We start from the raw sequence: 19369 nt of genomic DNA on the forward strand, positions 1-19369 counted from the left end.
CTCAAGGATGATGATACATTCTCTAGAATAATTGCAATACTTTTAATGCACGCCAGGGATTAATAACCAAATAACTCGCCAAGAATGGCACGATAGATTCAGTAAAAACGCTAAATTCACGCCAAAGGTTATTATTTCGTAATTATTGTACGCTAGTGCTATGCAAGGCATTCTCTGGCATGGCACGTTTTATGGAGAGTATGCAAGAATATTCTTGCGAGACCACTCCCTCTGGTTATATTATTTATGACAAGATACGATTCGTGTGCAGAATAAATAAATGGAATGTAAAGCTACTTAAATAATACTATTTAAATTTATGCCATGTTTCGCAATTTCAAAATGCTTTCTTGAAAGTACCATAGATATTTAATGATGCCGAAAGAGCTCATTTGGAGTTAAAAATAATCCATATTCCTGGCAGACAAGCTGCTTGCCAAAGGCGGCATGTTTTTATAAACAATTTTATTTATTTACACAAGTGTGACATTTTTTATTCAGCATAAAAGAAAAATGAATCTCACATTCAAATAACTGTAACTTCAACATGGTATGTCATCAAACTTTTTGTAAAATATTACGTTATAACCATTTTTTATGTAGTAGAAACTCATTAATTAAGAGAAGTTCAAGAAATAATTTTAATTTAATATTACTGTTTCGTTGAAATTTTTGTAAAATTTAGTTATTTTTATTTATATGAAGTCAGTTGTATGAATATATATCTGAAGAAAGTAAAATTGATTTTATCTTTTAAATCACTAAGCCATTTTATTTAATTTTTCACACTCCTCTAAAAATAACTAATTTATATTAATTTCTATATTTTTCTAAAAAATAACTTTATAAAATTCCCTCAGGTTTCAAAATTTCGTTGGTACAAAATAATGCTCAATAATAAAAATTTCAAAGGAAAAAGTATGCATGCATTTCAGGAGCAAACGAAAACAAATAATATTAAATGATATTTAATATTTTGTATTCCTCCTATTTTCTTTAATCCCTTAGAAAAGTTTAAAAAAAATCGTAGCACTGTGTCACATCGGTAACTTGATAAGTCCCTTAAATATTTGGTGATACATATGCCAATTAATCGAACTAAAGAATTGAGAAAACTTTTTAGCGCAAAGAAATGCTAATAAAACAGCAAATAACGACATCGCGTTTGTTTTTCAAAAGTAACTACTATTAAAAATGGCAGAAATTTTGGAAATTTCATATGTGATTATAATATAATAAAAAATATGAAAAAACACCACAGATTGTTAAGAAACATTCTTTCAGGTTTAAAAAAATGTTTTTTAGATGCTTATCATAGTTAATATTCATGTTAGAGTAGTAATTTAATTTCTATTTATTATAAAGCAGTTTGATTAGTTTTAGTATTTGAAAAGTGTGAAACTTTTTGTTTTAGATTTAAAAAAATCTATTTTTGTTCGTTTCCGGATTCCAAGACTGGCAATTTTGAACGATTTTATTCCGAGAAGGAGTGATACGCAGTAAGATGCTTGCATTCTTTATCAGGCCTTGATCTTGAGTTCCGTAATGTTGGATGAATTTTCTTTCATCTCTCCCCATTTTAGAAAAATAAACACCTCTTGGTATATGTTCAAAAACGCTGAGGTTTTCCATATCTGAGAATTGACAATATGTGAAGGAATTATGATAGGCTCCTGCTCTCTAACCAATAATATTTGAAATGAGAGAGAAATAAATTGTATTTACTCGAATATATATTACTATATATCATGCATGTTTTTTTTTTCTCTTTGCAGTCTTTAAAATATTCTTACACTTTCCTTATATTTTTATGTATGCAGTCATATAATAAATACAACGTGTTTAATGATTGATAATTTTAAATTTTGTTATAATGAATACCGTTTCTCACTTTCCCTTCCCGTACGTCAACTTATTTCCAGATTCATCCCGATTCAACTATTACATAAAATTTTGAATCTCATGCTTAAAATCATTTTGCTTTTCATCTGTATTCGAAGTGAGTTTTAAAAACCCATATTCCATTTAAATTCTTTATTGCATTTAGTTCTTCAAAATTCCTGTGCGAACTTTTCAAAAAATTGCTCTAATTACCTTTACGTATCACGTGCATTTCTCTAACATTGCGCGTCAAAGCGCACGTATCTCAAGACTCGGTTACTGTACAAAACGTCTGGTTGCTGTCTGCCTTTGCAATGATGTTCTTATCATGTTTTGAAATTTAAGAACTGGATTTGGCCATTTTATCGTAGAAATTTAAATAACAATCCAAATAAAAAACGAGATTACTGCATTAAACATGATCAGTGGTGAAAAGGTAAACAGAGTATCCCTGTCTCCAGTAAAGAATGTGGATTTTTACTTGTTATTAATTATTTAAAAGATAATCCAAATATCAAAGCTGTGTTTAATCAAAAAAATTAAATGTCTTTTTTTTTTTTTTGAAGCGGATTTCTAGAAATATTTGAGTTTATCTCTTAGCAGTTCAAATCTAATATATGAGGTTTAGAATTACACTTTCTGTTTTTGATATGTTTTTTTATATTTCCTGGGTCATTGATGAATGATTATAGCAATTTTTTTTATATCTATTTTTGTATGACTGTTCAATCAAAGCAAAAGTTTAATTTGGAAACTAGGTTTTTTTTCTTGGTTCAAAAATCTGTTTTCAATACAAAAAAAAAAAAAAAAATACTGATGAATTTTAATTCTTATTTATAAAGCTTGAAATTAAAAACTGTTGTATTTGACTGGATCTATTTAAATAGACCATGTTTCTAATTGCTCATTGGCGTTTAGTAGTCTACTTAAGTCTACTAAACTTAAATATTGAAGCACATCACGAAGTGAACGGAAAATCGATTTCAAAATTCCATATCTACTAACATGAAGCAAGTCACGTTAAATAAAAATGCATGAAAATTTAGCATCATATTTGTTTCATTTTGTTAACATATTTTAGCTGTAATGACAGGTTAAATGAAAAGCAAAAGTAAATCTTGAGTTTTTGCTGCACTATTCATCTTTAAAAAAAAAAACGCTGTGCAAAGTAGGGGCTTTGAAACTTTTCAGATCGTGAATCTGTTTCGGTCGAAAGAAATTTTCTCTCAACAAATTATCCCGAGAATCACACAATTAAGCCTCTATATCTCGAATTTAAGGTACATGGAAAAAATTATATGTGTAAAAAGTTCATTTTATAGAAATTCATATTCTGAAGCTTTCATCACTTTCTTAGTAATCAAAAAACTGATTACTCCGACTCGCCCGTAGGGACACATAAAAAACTGAATGACTGGACCACCGCTACAGCAACACTGGTGGAAACTGGTTGACTTCTAAAGGCCATCACGTCTACGGTACAGCCTTTCCCTTAGGAAGTATATCCCATCATTGATGGGAGGTTGCGAACTCCCACCTCTTTCTGAATACACCAGAGCAGCGAGAATCAACCAACATATCGGAAGCTTCTCATCCTCATTTTTGAAGTGCCTCGCAATGGGAGTCACTTTCCTAGTAAAAACAACTATGCATAGTTAATTTTTTAGAGTAAAAAAACTGTAAGCAAATTAAAATACCAAAGAAATTTATTAAAAAAAACTTGAAAATTATGATTTTTTAAATTTTGTTGATCCATAATTGTCAAAATTTCATACTTTTTGTGTCAGATCTCCAGTTTTTATTCCTATTTCTACTTCTTTTACTAAGCTGAACTTCTCTTTTACACTTGAAGAATTATGTTTAGAGGCCCTACTCACTGTACGAAATGTAAAATAAAAATCTCGTGCCAAGTTAATGAAGGGATTCTCATAATAGAAACTAAGAATAACATTTTTAGTTTAGTTTAGTTATATTAACGTCCCGTTGTAAAGCAACACTAAGGCCCATTTTGGGACGGACCTCGTAATTCTGAACCATGGTCAACCCCCTCTCCACACCACACCAGCGGGAGGACGTTTGGCATGACGGATTTAACGTGCAACAGACTCCCTTACACGGCGTTTCATCGGTGGAATCTGGTCTCGAATATGAAACCCTACGGCTCACAACCGAGACCTTACCACCAGGCCACCACGGCCTCTAAGAATAACGTATGACTTATAGTAATTGTTTATTCCTTTTCCGAATTTGACCGCTATTCTGAAAATTTCTATTGCAGTTGAGAATAGGTGAAATAGATTTTTCTTTTTATTTATTCCTTCTTATGAAACAATTCAAGGGTCACTTTTTGAATGCAATAAGTATACATAATTTTGATGCGAATATTGTGTTCCATTTATAGACATTTTATACAATATTCAAAAAAAATTTCTATTAAAAATCCAAGATTCTTGAAAAATATCCTGATATTTTAGGCATAAGATGCCATTATATTTATATGATATATATTAACGCTGGGAAAGGAAGCACGTGAAATCACATCTTTATTTTTTTTTCATGGTAAGGCAGATTTAATTTTTATCAATTTTAAACATTTTTTTTTGGTTAAATCTATGACCAATGTGCAACATACTGAATAGGTCAAGCAGATAGGACAAACAGAGGGAGTGGTCTCTTCAAAACTTTCTCGCATACTCTGTAATAAATTTGTCATGCTAGACAGCACTTTGTATAACGCTGGTGTACAAAATGTTTACTTTTGGCGTGAATTTAGTATTTTTATTGAATCTATCATGCGATCCTTGGCGAGTGTTTCGGCAATTAATACCTATGATGCAGTCAATAGCATCAGGAAAACAAATTTGTGCTTTAGACATGTTTTTCTAAATCGGTTGAAACAGAGATTTGGCACAAAACTGCTCTTGTAGTCACAAAATCACATACCAAATTTCATATATTTAAGTTATTGCGTTTTTGAATTACCGCGTTTACATTTCTCTGAAAGTGCATACCAACAGATATTTAAGCCTTTATTAGATCTGGCTCAAAATTTGACAGCTGTCTACAGTATAGATGTTAAATCTGTGTACCGAATCTTATCAATCTAGCTCTCTTCATTTTATTGTTATCGTCTTAACTTATATTCGAACAGCCGGGCAGATAAACTTCTCCGGAACAGATTTTTCTCAAAATTTTATAGGAATCTGCAAATTTGGTGTAAAGACAGTGTAGTAAATTGCATCCATCTAGCTCAAAGCATTTTTGAGTTATCTTTGTCACAGACAGACAAACAGACAGACATTTTCCAAAAATATATTTTTTAAACTCAGGGTGGTCTAAAACGGGGAGATTCGTCAAAATCTCGAGTTCGAATTTTTTGAGGATTACGATACTTTCTCTACGTATACGAGAAAGTAGAAAGGAGAACACATTTAAAGCTTATATAGCTTCAAAAGTAAATTTTCCTTAAATTAAGCAGAGGGGCATATTGATCTAATACATTATAGACTTTGAGGAGCATAGAAGCATGGCACACAATTCAGAAGTTAAAGTGAATTTTGAATTCGCTGATTAGAAAATAATTAATTTTAAGAACATGGATATATTAAAATTATTACATAAATATTTATAAGCATAAGGAAAAAAAAACAATATACATGAGATATATTAATGACATTTCACGAATACATTTATTTTCAAAATTTTATTTAATTGAATGTAATAAAAGTGCATATTCAATTATTTTTTTGATGAAGTTGAAAAAAATTGATAAAAAACAACAACAAAATTTTAAACTTTTTTGTGATTCTATTTAGGGTAGTAGAGATAATATAAATTATTTAATCTATAGCAATTTTTTTAAAATTATGTTCAATTGGTATAGAGCAGAATAATATTAGAGCTGCGAAAATTTTAGAACTGAAAATAAGTAAATCGTTTTAAATTTATAATAAGCGTTGAAAGGAAATTGAGTTGCTGAAATGTGATGCTAAATCGTATTTATTTTTATTTAGCATTCAATGTTTTTTCATTGTCTGACTTGTATTCTAATTTTGACCTAATTGTACAATATTTCGCTTATAAATGGAGTCGCGAAAATTTTTCCTCATGAAAAAGTAACGCGAGCGAAAAAATCTAACTCATAAATTGATGTTATATGTTTTTACAACTCGGCTGCTGCTCTTTCAATCGCTCCAAATTAGGAACAAAGAAGATTATTTATTTATTTTTTTGAGTAAGCTCATTTATCAGAAAAAGAAAAAAAAACTTTTAGACAAACAAACAAAAAAAATCAGTAACAAAAATAGCGATTTTATCTTATATGTCCACATTCTGGATCTCTCTCTCGGGGTAATGCATCTTTTAGCAGATAAAATTTTCATTTAGTGTGTACTAGACCATTTACTTTCTCAAAGCAATTTTTCCTGATTTCACGTTATTGTAAGCTAATAGCATACTGTATTTTTGATAATTTACAGTTAGGGTTTGTTAATTCTTTTCCTGAACAAATATTTTGCGCTATTAAAAGATGCTAATAAATGTATTTATTAGGGATAGCGACTTTGATGCATTGTGATTGAATTCTTTAGCTAAATTGCTTTGAAGTAAAAGATGCTTTTACTCTATTTAAGTGAAATAGATTGGAAATGAATAAATAAATGTAATCAAAACAACTTTTATAAACATAGTTTTGTTAGTATGTTAAAAATAATTTTAAAAAAATTAATGCTTTTTATTTTTTTTACAAAGTACATAAAGTGTCATCATCAAAAGTGCAATCATAAAGTGTAATCATCATCATTTTCTCTAGATTTTGAAAAATCTCCATGTCTCCAAGTCCAAAAAGCACATTTTTAGATTTATGTCCGTTTGTCTATGCACCCAATAACTGAAAACTACTTTGATCTAGACATATGAAATTTGATATGGGATCTTTATATCAAATTTCTGGATTTCTATAACATTTCAAAGAAATCCATTCTCAAAAAGTCTGTCTATTTGTCCAAATGCAAGTGAACATGATTTCCGCAAATTATGAAGAGCTAGATATATAAAATTCGATACCCAGTTTTAGCATCTAAAATGTAGATTTGTATCAAATTTTGAATCAAGTTTGTCAAGGGATTGACCGTCTTTTGGTCTGTATATTTACATGCATGTTAACATCGTCGATAAAGATTTCAACGACTTAGATAAATGAAATTTGGTATGTGAATCTGTTACTGAAATTGTAGCTCTATTTGAAAATGTGATCGAAAAATGGTATCCAAAATGCATACTCCGTTCCCCATCCACCACTATGCCACCAAGTACAAAATACTCATGTGTAGGATCATGAAAATAAATATTTGAGCACTAATGGCATTCACAACTTTTCCTACGGTTTACAGTTTTTATGCGGGTGGGGTGTCGAGAAAAGATAACACCTTTGAGAAGTATGCGAGAAAATATTGAATAGATCACTTCTTTAATCACTAGACTTTAATTTTAATGCATTATTATGAATGTTATCAATTTTTCTTAATTTTACTACCAGGTGGTGCCATACCATATAAAATCAAAATTCAATTAAATTAATCGAATCTTAAAATGTGACTTGTCTTTGAAATATGCAAGGATAGAGAATTTCAAAACTCAAGTGCATTCAGAAGTGACAAAAATCGATTACAAAAACCTATCTTTGCAAACGTGTAACAAGTAAAATTAAATAAAAAATATCTTTTAAAAAATAAGCTGAACAAAATAAGTTTGTGAGGCAACATAATCGTTGTCCAAGTTTTTCTTTTCATTGTAAAGTCATCTTTCTCTCCATTTATGCTTTCGATCTTTCGAATATATGTTTTTAAAGAAAGTAACAGATGTCGCTTTTTTAATTTTAGTAGACATATTCTGAGCATATTTTATTTATAGAATCAGTACTAGAGCCGAAACACCACATCACCGCCTATATTTTTTGTCGCTTAAGCAAACCTAGAATAATTCTGGAGAATGCTAAATATGTGTTTTGAAATCCTTAAACATTATAATTTTTTCACTTATATTTGAACTATTTAATATACATTATGGCTGCATACTTTCACGTTTCTTTTCATTTTTACCATGTTTTATAATTCAAATCACAAAGTACCTCAGTAGCTAATGTTGATTAAAACTGAGTGGCATAGATAATATTGTACGTGTACTCGATTCGGCGAAACAAACGGGACCACTGATGTAACCATCTTGGAGGACTTCTGTTTTGCGATGATCGATGCTTTTTGATTCTTTGACTGGTTGGCTAACATAAAACATAAACAGTAGTCAATCAGTTTCCTTATCTGACCTTCATCTAAAATTTAATGCGTTGAAATAAATCCTTTGATTCAAAACATTCAGACATCTGGAATTATTTGTGTTTTAAGAAAGAATATGTTGGCCGACAAAATTTTCATCCATACAAAAATCTTATTACTGTAGAATTTGTCGTTTTTAAAAAAACTTTAAACGTAAAATGATCTGATTTATTTTTCTAAAAATTCCTGTATTGATCGCCTCAACCACAAGTCATCATATGCAAAAACTTCGCCAAGTTCAATTTAGGATGAGGAGGTAAGAGACTAATCTTCATATAAATTGCTTTAAATTCCTATAGCTGAAGAGTTAATCAAATGATTTAAATAACCACAGAATTTCTTCAATTTCTACATTTTGTTAGCAACACGCGCAATAACCTTATCGTTTAAAAAAAGTATATTTTCTTATGTTTCTTAATTTAATTTTTTTTCCTATATTTCTTTCAGTTTCACTAAAAAATTAATTACATTTATTGATGTTTGAATAAAATGCAAGAAACTGATTGGTTTTCTTCATTCTTCTATGCTTTATATATATTTTTAATCCAAAGTTAAAAACATTTCGAATCAACTAATCTTTTACTCTCTGATCACTTTTCTCATACAACATTCTAAACAGTGCATTATTTGAACGTTTCCTGTTTTCAGTGTCAGATGAAAATATTTTTAAGCAGCAAGAAGTAACATTAATTTTTCAAAAAGCAAACCAATTATAGGTATAATATTATAACGAAAATAATTTTACATATTTTTTTACTTCGAGTAGAAATAAAACGAGTCCTTATATTCAGTGAATAATCATACATCCAGTTACTGTTCTTGAGTGTAACGGGCTCACAAACCCTTGTAAAACAACTACAGTAGTCTTTATTTTCTTAAAGAGTCTAATTTGTTATAAGTCTTTTTCGACAACTAATCATAGAATAAGCATTTGAAGATTAATGATAACCGGTTTTATGACATAATTCGAAGAGATCTTCACTTTTGACGTCTTAGTCGCTTTTTAAAAGGTAAACGAACTGACGTTTCCGTTATGTTCCAGTTTTGTTGCATGGTTGTCAGTAAAGTTAATTAGTTGATTTCATTTATCGATTTGAAGTTTATAAAATTATTTTTATATCTTATGGTGTGGAATTTCATGCGATCAGATACGATTTCGTTTGATGAAGAAGAGAAAAGTCTCGAAATTTTAAAGAATCAATATGAATAAACTAATTTTATTTCTTCAATCAGATTAACTTTTGAGCTTGTAACAAATTCTGTTACAGAAAAAGTTTCTTTTCATGCTAAGATAAATAATGAGAATAGTTATTAATCAAAATTTTTAATTATAAAAACCCTTTATTTCAAATCTCCCAAAAATAAATAAACTTGCAAAGATTTTTAAATTTTACAGCTTGACAATGACTTTAAAAGTGAATATTGAGCACAAAAACTGAGTCGAAATGAATTGAAATAAGATGGTAAGTTTAGATGGTATAAGAAAACACGTTTTGCTAATTAATAATTCATTATCAGAGAATTGTATTCGCTAAGATTTATATCAACAATTAATTATTCTTATGGACCGGTATTAAAAAATAACAAATATCAGGAGAAATGCTAACTACTTAATGATCATACGTTATGGTGATTAAATTTTGAGATCCGTGGAAGAAACCAAAAGCCCTAGTGACTCAAAGTGTTTATTTTCTTTGAATTAAAGTGGTTAGTTTTCAGCGAGAGGAAGAAGGGAATTTATCACATATGTATGCATGCCTTTACATATACTAAAAAGAGGTCAGCTGGAATGTGGTATTAGATAAAAGAGTAAGAGTATTTTTAATTCAGCATTATCGACCTCTATTTTATCAACAGGTGGTCGAGTAAGTTCTCTTCAATTTGTGCTAGACCCGTCCCTTCCTCCCTCGTACAGATTTTACGGTTTTTTTTTAATCGGTACGTTAATCTAATTTCAATAAAAAAGAACTATTTTTGATTACAACACTGGTGGTGTATATACAAACTTTACATCATATCTACCATTTTAAAATTTTGAAACGGCTTATAAAAACGAAATACTAATTTCTTTGTTTGTATCCGTTTGTCTCGTAAATTTCCAAAATTTTACAGACTTTAGACACTGCAGTATTTGTCAGCCTTAAAAATAAAAAAATGAAGGAAATTGAAATAAATTCATCATTTTTATAGTTAGGATGTGAAGGGAGAAATGCTCTCAATCTCTTACTTAATAAAAGTGGCATAAAAAGGCATACAAAATAAACATTTTGTTTATTTTGTTTACCTTTTTGTCCTCAAAACTGCATGAGTTTTTTTTCAAGTAAAGTACCTTACTCCCTTTTCTTTCTTGAGAAATCCGAACTTAATCTCTTAGAAAATAATAATTGTAAAGAGATTAATAATATGGAATATAAAATGTTTTCTAAACCAAATACTTGATTAACTAGTGATTTGAAAATTCTAGAAAATTTTTCGGCAATTAAATTTTTTCAGAAAAATATTAATTTAGAGAATAATTGGTTATTTAATTTTCACACAAAGAAGTATTTGAACTGATTGAAAGAAATCGGAAATAGTAAGAAATTTCTTCCGGGCCTTCTAAGATGCTACGTTATTTGCTTTTGATAAAATTCAATTTATAAAAATTTATGGTTGGATAAAATCTTGGCAAATATCTCTGGCTTATAAATTGAAAGAATTTTGAAGTATACATAATAAAATTAATTGCAACTCTTCTCTGAAATCTCAAGTAAAAGTGGAACTCTTATGAGTAAATTAAACCATTCTTCATACATCAATTTCATTTATGACTGAGAATGTGAATTGGAAAGAACTATCCTAAGAAGATAAACATTATTCTGACATTTAAGATTAGTTGGTATCTAACTGGTAACATAATAAGTATTTCATTCAATGTTAAGAAAATATTTTTGCTTCTGAATAATTAAGTAGAGAAATAAAATAAATCCTATTACGTATAGCTAACATGATATTAAATACTTTTACATATTGCATAAGTGCTTATTATAGAGGCTCAGATTTTTTATTTCACATTTATGCTTAAAAAAAACTTGAAAATTAGAATTTTAAACTTTCATATTTTAAATGTAATATTTTGCATTAAAGTTTTTCGCTTGAATACAAGATTGATTTTTTTTCCAATTGGTATTAATCTGGATGGCGGTGAAAATACCCGAATGGGAAAATTTAATGAAATTTTTTTAAATATTCAATTATATTTACGCCTCAAATAATTAACATCTTGATTTTTACATATAATCCTTGAAAAAATTATGGCATTAAAAAAATTGCGTTAGAAATTTTCAATAAATCTATAAATTCCAATGATAATTTAATGGAAATCACGCTTGTTTTATTTACTTTCTTCTAACTATTTAACGATCGTTATTGACAGAGGAGTGAGAATGTTCTCCAATCTGTCCTCTTAGCGGGTAAGTTACAACTAGATCTGTAAAATCCACAGATTGCCATCTCTCCATAAACACTTTTGAATCTTGTCTTTCCGATAATTTGCTACAAAGTTATTTTCTGTTAAGTGATTTGGGAAGGGAGTTTTAGATTCTGAATGATGAAATTTTTATGAATTGCCTTATTGACATGCAAAAAAATATTTAGTTAATTGGTGATTTGAACCCTCGAGAAAGTTCTTATCCAATGAAAGTTTTCAGAAAAGTACATTTTCGTATTAAGAAATATGCGAACACTGTATTATATAGAATTCTGCACTGTACAAAGAGAACTGTAAGACTACCGTGAAAAAATTTCACTAGAACATAAAACTCAAAAAAAAGAAAAAGAAAAGTTGGAAATGGCTAATTTTAGTTATTGCTTCTTGCATTTTGATTATTTTAAAACGTTTATATTTTTATAGTCCTATAAACGAATGCTAAATATTGGAAAAGTTCAATCTAAAATGATCAAGTGAGTATTGTTAATTACACTCATGTCCTTAAATTAAGGATAATGCACGTTCAGGAAAAGAAAGAGTCAGAAGCAAAACAAATGTGACTTATTTGTTAAGCCTATTTATTAAATAAAAGGTAAAGAGCAAATGCTATATGTTTGATATCATTAATGAAAATTGTGATTTTTTTTATCACTGGAGCAAATTACAAAATAAAACCTAATTAGAAAAACCAATATTACATGATTGGTATGATGGTTAATACATAGTATGTCTCCCAGACAATGCAGTACAGTCCGTACTACGCCTAGTCATGATAAGTATCAAACTATCGATCTGATTTTGAGGGATATTACACCCCTCATCAAGCAATGCTCTCCGAAGTTCCGGTAGACATGTAGGAGGTAGTTGACGGGCTGCAACTCGTCAGCCAAGCATGTCCCACACATGCTCTACTGGATTCAAGTCCGGTGAGAATGCTGAACAGTCCATACGGGTGATATACTCTGATCAAAGGCATTTGTTTACGATGTTTGCACGGTGAGAACGGGCGTTGTCATACATAAACACGAATTCTGCCCGCCCATGACGCCCCGAAACAAACGTACATGTTGTTCCAGAATGACATCCTGATAGATTTGGCCTGTCATGGTTCCAATTTGAACATGCAGGTCAGTTCTGGAACCCAAAATAATTCCGCCCCAAACGAGCAATCCTGCACCACCGTAACGGTGTCGTTCAATGATATTCTCTTGGTAACGGGTACCTGGCACTCTCCATATGAAAGTCCGGCGAGAGTCAGACTGCAAGCTAAACCTGGACTCGTCGGAAAACATCTCACAAACCCACTGTTGAGGTGTCCACAATGCATGTTCTCTACTCCAGGCTAACCGCAGGCGACAGTGAGTTGCAGTAAGTGGAACACATCTGACAGGTCTACGAACATATAGACCAATCTACCTTAAGTGTCTGTACACGGTCTGCCTTGAAACTGTCGTAACAGTGTCTGAAGCGAGCTGACGTGACAAGTCTGATGCTGTGCTCTGTCTGTTTCTTTTGGCAGTAACTGCCAAATACCGGTCATCGTTCGGCGTTGTAACTCGGGGTGACCTGTGCTGTAACGTTTACTCACATTACCATCATCTTGGAATCGTTGCCAAAGCCTGAAGATGATACTCTGGGCGATTCCAAGTTCCTCGTATACTTCCAGCTTGGTACGTCTACATTCTAGACGACCGATAATTCTACCTCGTAAAAAATCATCCAAATGCGTCCTTTGTGTCATAACTATGCGGTTATTGCGCTGAAAGGCTTATAAAGTGCTTGCGAACAATTTTACTTCTTTGCCTGTATTTCTTATACATCACTCTCTTACACTCTCGTCATTGTGACGTACTATCGGTGTCATCTGGTGGCTTCCTGTAATTTGCATATGATTTTTGAAGATGTCTGTAGTCATTTTACGGGTGATATATGTATTTTAGAGTTCGATTTCCGCGTGACTCTGAATGATCCTTAATTTATGGACATGAGTGTATTTTTTTCTATTAGAAGTCCATGTGTTATTCATTTTGCCTTTATCCTTTCCTTTTATCGCGACAATAATTAATAATAAAATGATGTCGATAGAAAAAATTTATCAAATTTTTTTTTAAAATGCGAATTATATTGTGGTCATACTTTTTATAAGTTGTGCTTCTAGGATAGTTTTATATTAAATCAGTTTATTTACCCGTGTTTCTCATAATTACTTCATAATATCAAGCAACTATCAATCCAGAAATAAACAATATGAAAATTATCTATATAAAATTTCCTGAATCTATATAATAAAATATACATCGTATTTAGAGAGCGCTAATTCTGCTACAACTAAAACACAAGTGAGCTTAACCAAAATAGAATTAGAAATAAATATTAAGTTTACAGTCAAAATTCAAAAAGAAAGATAAAATGAATCCGGCCCGAAGACTTTTCCAAGGGTCACCCTCAGGCAAGGATTCAAACCAGGGATTTTTTCTGTGAAGGGTCTGACTCTCGTCCAACAAACTGACTCCTCGTGACTCGAAAATGCCAGAAAATTGAGGTTTTGGAGACAAAATTAGTATCACAAGAATAAAATAATTATACCAAAACAAGTAAAATCAATCCAGATAAAAACACAGCAAATCAAACCACAAAATACCGTGAAAATGGAACCAAAATCATTTAAACAAGAAAGCAAAGTACTTACTAATTGAAAGTATAATTCCAAAAGACAATGTGAGGTATAAACATGTTAGGGCAAATGCACTTCGTTAAATTGAACTAAATTTAAATTTTCTACGTTTACAGCTATATATGTTTACCACGTTTTGTCATAATGCAACGTCATCAAAGTTGGAGCGCCATCTGTTGAGCCATAACTCAAAACCAACAAACCGGAGGAAGTCAGAAATCAGACAGTCCTTCTTTTATCAAAACCTCTATATTGCAAAAGTTTTTGGGAAATTCGTTAATAGTTAAGTTTTTAATGAGATTGTTTGTTGCTAAAATATAAGAACTTTTATTATTGCATATTTTTTTAATCCTGTTAAATTGTGAAAAAATCAAATTTTTGAAAATTTTAGAGTGTAAATTAGAATGGTAGTTACTAAGTTTTATTATTTTAAAGTTAAATTCATCCCTTTTATCAAAAATACTTTTTAAAGTTTTTCCATTATCAATTTCTATATTTAAATCCAAATAATTAGCTTTAAGTTGATTTTCGTTTGTTTGAGTCAAAACTAAATCTTTTGGGTAACAATTAATAACATCATTAGGATTATCCAAATTTAAGAAAATTAAGTCATCAATATATCTCCAGCCTATTATTAAGTTGTGTTTAATTATTTCTTTTTCATAATAATGTAGGAAAATATTGGCTAACGCACTTGAAAAGGCTGTTCCCATTGGAATTCCTTTTACTTGTTTATAGAAATTAATTCCGTTAAAAACATAGTTTTCTTTAATATTAAATTTACACAACTCTAGTCAATTACTTTTTGTAATAATATTCCTAGTTAAATATTCGTTATATATAATAGTACAGACCTATATTAATTTTTCATGCGGTAGATTAGTGTACAAATTTTCAAAATCATAAGTATTAAGCTTATAAATATTGTTATCTTTTAGAAAGTCCAAAATATCTTTATTACCATTGATAATAAAACTATCTTCATCTTTAATTTTATCTAAGACTATTTTCAAGTATTTAAAGAAATGTTTTCCTGTGTAGTAATTGTAACTACCGATGCTACAAGTTACGAATCTAAATTTTATTGGTTTTTTATGAAATTTTATTGTTGGGAACAGGTAAGGGTAGTTTAAAGAGCAAGTCTTAATTTTAGTTTTTTTAGCGAAAGCTAGCTTCCTTTTATCCAATTCCCTTTTCCCGGTGCTATTTAATTTGTAAGTTGAATTGGAGTTATATTCATTAATTAGAAGTTCTTTATAATAATATTTACAAATTAAACCGAAATTATTTGCCGATTTATCTATTACTGTAACAACAAACCTCTCTTTTAAATTTTTTATTTCTTTTTTCAATGTTTTGTTGAAATAAATTCCTCGTTCTCGTACAAATAAAGGCATTTAATGTTTTTAACGTTGTTATAATTAAATTATAACGAAATTATCACTTTACAGGATTTGATTAATAGAATATAAGGTAACCAATAAATGAATAATTAAAATTCCAATATATTATAAAAAGCAATTATTTATAGTTTAATTAAGTGTTTGGATAATTCAATGGGTGCAATGCATCAATAGTCCTAAAGCTTTATTTATAATTAAAATTTATTTATTTATTGCAAATTTGTGTATTATTTTGACAACTAAGCTAATAACATTTTTAAACAATTTGCTACGGGTCTCTTCAGACCTGGGCGATAGGCAGCTGCCTAATCGGAAATCCCCTATTGGGATTAGTAGACGTGGAATAAGCATATGAACAATAATTTTTATTAATATTAAGATGTAAATTTATAATATTAACTTCATAAATTTTTATTCATTTCGAAATATTATTAAAAAGGTACATTTTTTCGAATTTGAATTTCATTTATAAATACCGTTTGAGTTCCTAATAAGTAAGTTACGGAATTATCGAAACCTCACTCGATATTTCTTTTCGAACCCGCTTGTAAAAACTAATTTAATTCACAGATTTAGAAAATATTCCAGAAAAACATTTAGTATTAATTTCAAAATTAATTGAATAAACAATAATAATTACTGAAAATTTTTATTAAGACGGCTGAGACTTTTATAGGTGAAATAATTAATTTACGTATAAAAGCCATTAATATGTTTATTTTTATTATTATAAAATTTATTTCAAATATAAACTTATCAGTTTGAAATTTTATTCTTAGAACTATTTTCTGACAATATCCATGTATCTTAAACAAATTTTGTAGGTGAAAAATTCATTTAACTATAAAAGCCAATAAGCTGGTTATTTTTATTATTATAAAATTTATTTTAAATATAAACATAATTTGAAATATGGTTTTTAGAACTAGTTATCCACATTTCTAAAACGTTTATAATTTTTCTCAGAAAAATGGATTATAAAATTCATATCTTAAGACATGAATAATTTAGCAATACATTTAACTTCCTTTACTTTCATTGTTGAAAATATTTATTAGAAAATGTTAAACATTCTTTGATTATTAAAATCAGAAATTCTTTTTCCAAAAAAACAATTACCTTCTTTCTAGTGAAAATCCAAATTTCTGAAATTAAATTTTACAGGTTTTATTCATTTAGTGCTAATTTAGAGAAAAAGAGAGCATTCAGATTATATTCATTCTTCTTATTTTTAAGAAATATGAATAAACAATTCAAAATTTCAATATTCCTTTAATACATATTTAAAGTAAGATGCATTTTATAAATTTTAATGAATAATTTTGGGATGCATTTTTATTTTTCTGCTGGAAGATCTCTTTAATTGATTGCATTGATTCCCTTTAATAACTGAGGCGATTTGTCAAATAGGTGATCATTTTTTTAAACATGAAGTACAGAGATGGATGATCAAAATCATACCAATGTAAATTGATGATCTTGAGAAAAAGAAAGCAAGATTTTTGATAGAATAGCAGATTGTGTGCAAACCTGAATTTTGGTAATGTTGTAATGGCAATCTTTCCCCAACAATATTCAGACCAGTTTTTGACTACTAAACAGTCATGTTCTTGAATTTACAGTTCTTACAGTGTTACTGAACGGTGATAAATGATAAGATAAATGGGTTCAGAGAAATAGCTTTATTTCCTAGTTCCCCCTTATCATATTGGCTCTAAAAAGTGAAAACGAAGCTCTAATATTTATCTTCTATTCAACCCCTAATCGCTGCACCACTGCTTCTGAACTCTATTGTATGGAACAAGCATGATGTTTGAAAATGAAGCTATCGACCGCATTTATTTTTCTACGGTAGCCGTTGGATGTCCATATCCACTCTGTATAGCAGGAAAGAGAAAAATGATACCTATTGTTTCAGTTTATATTTTGAATTCAGGCTCTGATTTGATGATTCGCCAATTTTTTCTTTCTTTTTTTTTTCTTTCTTATGTATGTCGCAATTCTGCTTAGAAAGAGATCCGTGTAGGAGAATACGACATGAATTGAATTTATTTTATAAAACTACAGTTCACTAGGGAAGAATTTATTATCTTGAGCATACACTTATCATTTTGAACAGTTAAATTTAAGGAAAGATAAATATGCATTTTCTAAATGAAACTCAAACGATGTTAAATTAAAGTTGTGATAACAGTAATTAATCAGTACCTTATCATTGAGTTCAAAAGTACTTTTATGTACGTATAAGCTTTCTAGTTACATCAAAATGTTACAAATTTTTTCTTATTGATGAGATTTCTTTAAAAATTATATAGAATAATCTTGTGTCATAGTTTCCATTTTCTGAAACGTCCGGCGAATGTTCCAGAATGATGTAGAGTAAATTTGAATATCGAAATGTAAATGCGTATCTTTTATAATTTCTAATTTTATTACCTTATTTGCTCAATTTCTTCTCAAAATTATTCTTTAAAAGTTTTTAAACTGTCTTTAAAAAGATTCTAAAATTATTTGAAAATTTCTTTGTGCATGATTTTATATTGATCCATTTTCCTTTTAAAAATCTTAATTCCTCTTATTATTATGAATTCAAGTTTGTAAAATGAATCAAAATCAAAAATTTTCCTTTTTATGTCACCATCTGAATTTCACTTACTAACCTTTGTTGAACTCGTGATCTGCAGAGAGATTCAATGATATTATTCATTTCTGATCCTATATAATAATCAGTTTATATATATATAAAAAGAAAAGACCTCAGGGTTCTTTTGAAGAGCGTAAAAACAATAATATATTTTGCTGTTGTTGAATTACTTGATTTATAAAAAGTGTTATGGACAACTTAATAGTGAATTCCTTTTCTTAAAAATACAATTTTTTGTTGGCTTATTTGTAGGAATCAATCAAGAATTTGTAAAATAATATCAAACATTCATTAATTGAGTTATGGCTTATTTTCATTACAATATTTCGAATAAATTTGTTTAAGAATTTTTGTACTATACATCTGGTTTCTTAAATTCATTCAGATAGTTAAACATAACTTTTGATTATCAATCAAATTCTTATTTAGAAATATGTAGGTTTCCGATTATTAAACGTTCTCATTTCTTTAAGGAATAAGATTTTATTGCAATAACTCAAAATGTTTTCTACATATTTGAGGTTACTTTCGTAACTGGACTAACCATATTTAATTTTGTATAATTTTCATTAAATTGGTGAGTATAGTGATTATGAAAACTTATATCAACAAATTTGTTTTTATGTGCATGCTATTAAAATTTCAGAAGTTACTAAAAATATTTGAAACTATAACTTTTCCTAAATAAATTTTTTTATTTATTTATTTTATTATATTTGTATATCATTTTTTTTATTTTCATATATCCAAGGTATGATTCGCGTTTACATGAATAGGTAATCGTTTTATTTTTTAATCGCAACATTTTTCTTTCGCACTACTTAAAAGGTATACGAATTTTTTAAAGATTTAAGTAGTTTAACTGAATGCGAAACATTGACACTCATTTTCAACACCTATGAAAAAATGATTGTTCCTTTCACTTATTTTTTTTAAAAACTAATTCATTATTTAAAAGTAACTTAA

At 29.0% G+C, this 19369-nt stretch overlaps 1 protein-coding gene across 1 annotated transcript in view; it reads left to right on the forward strand.

Moving 5' to 3' along the window:
• Positions 1 to 8269: 8269 nt before the first annotated feature.
• The window catches only part of LOC129960945 (proton channel OtopLc-like), a 78947-nt gene continuing 67847 nt past the window's right edge, over positions 8270 to 19369 (forward strand). The window contains exon 1 of the mRNA XM_056074703.1: positions 8270 to 8469. Within this exon, the coding sequence (XP_055930678.1) occupies positions 8432 to 8469 (38 nt within the window). The 5' untranslated portion in view covers positions 8270 to 8431. The remainder of the gene's footprint in view (positions 8470 to 19369) is intronic.

The sequence above is a fragment of the Argiope bruennichi genome, chromosome X2 (genome assembly GCF_947563725.1).
Source record: "Argiope bruennichi chromosome X2, qqArgBrue1.1, whole genome shotgun sequence".
Classification (NCBI taxonomy): Eukaryota; Metazoa; Arthropoda; class Arachnida; order Araneae; family Araneidae; genus Argiope; species Argiope bruennichi.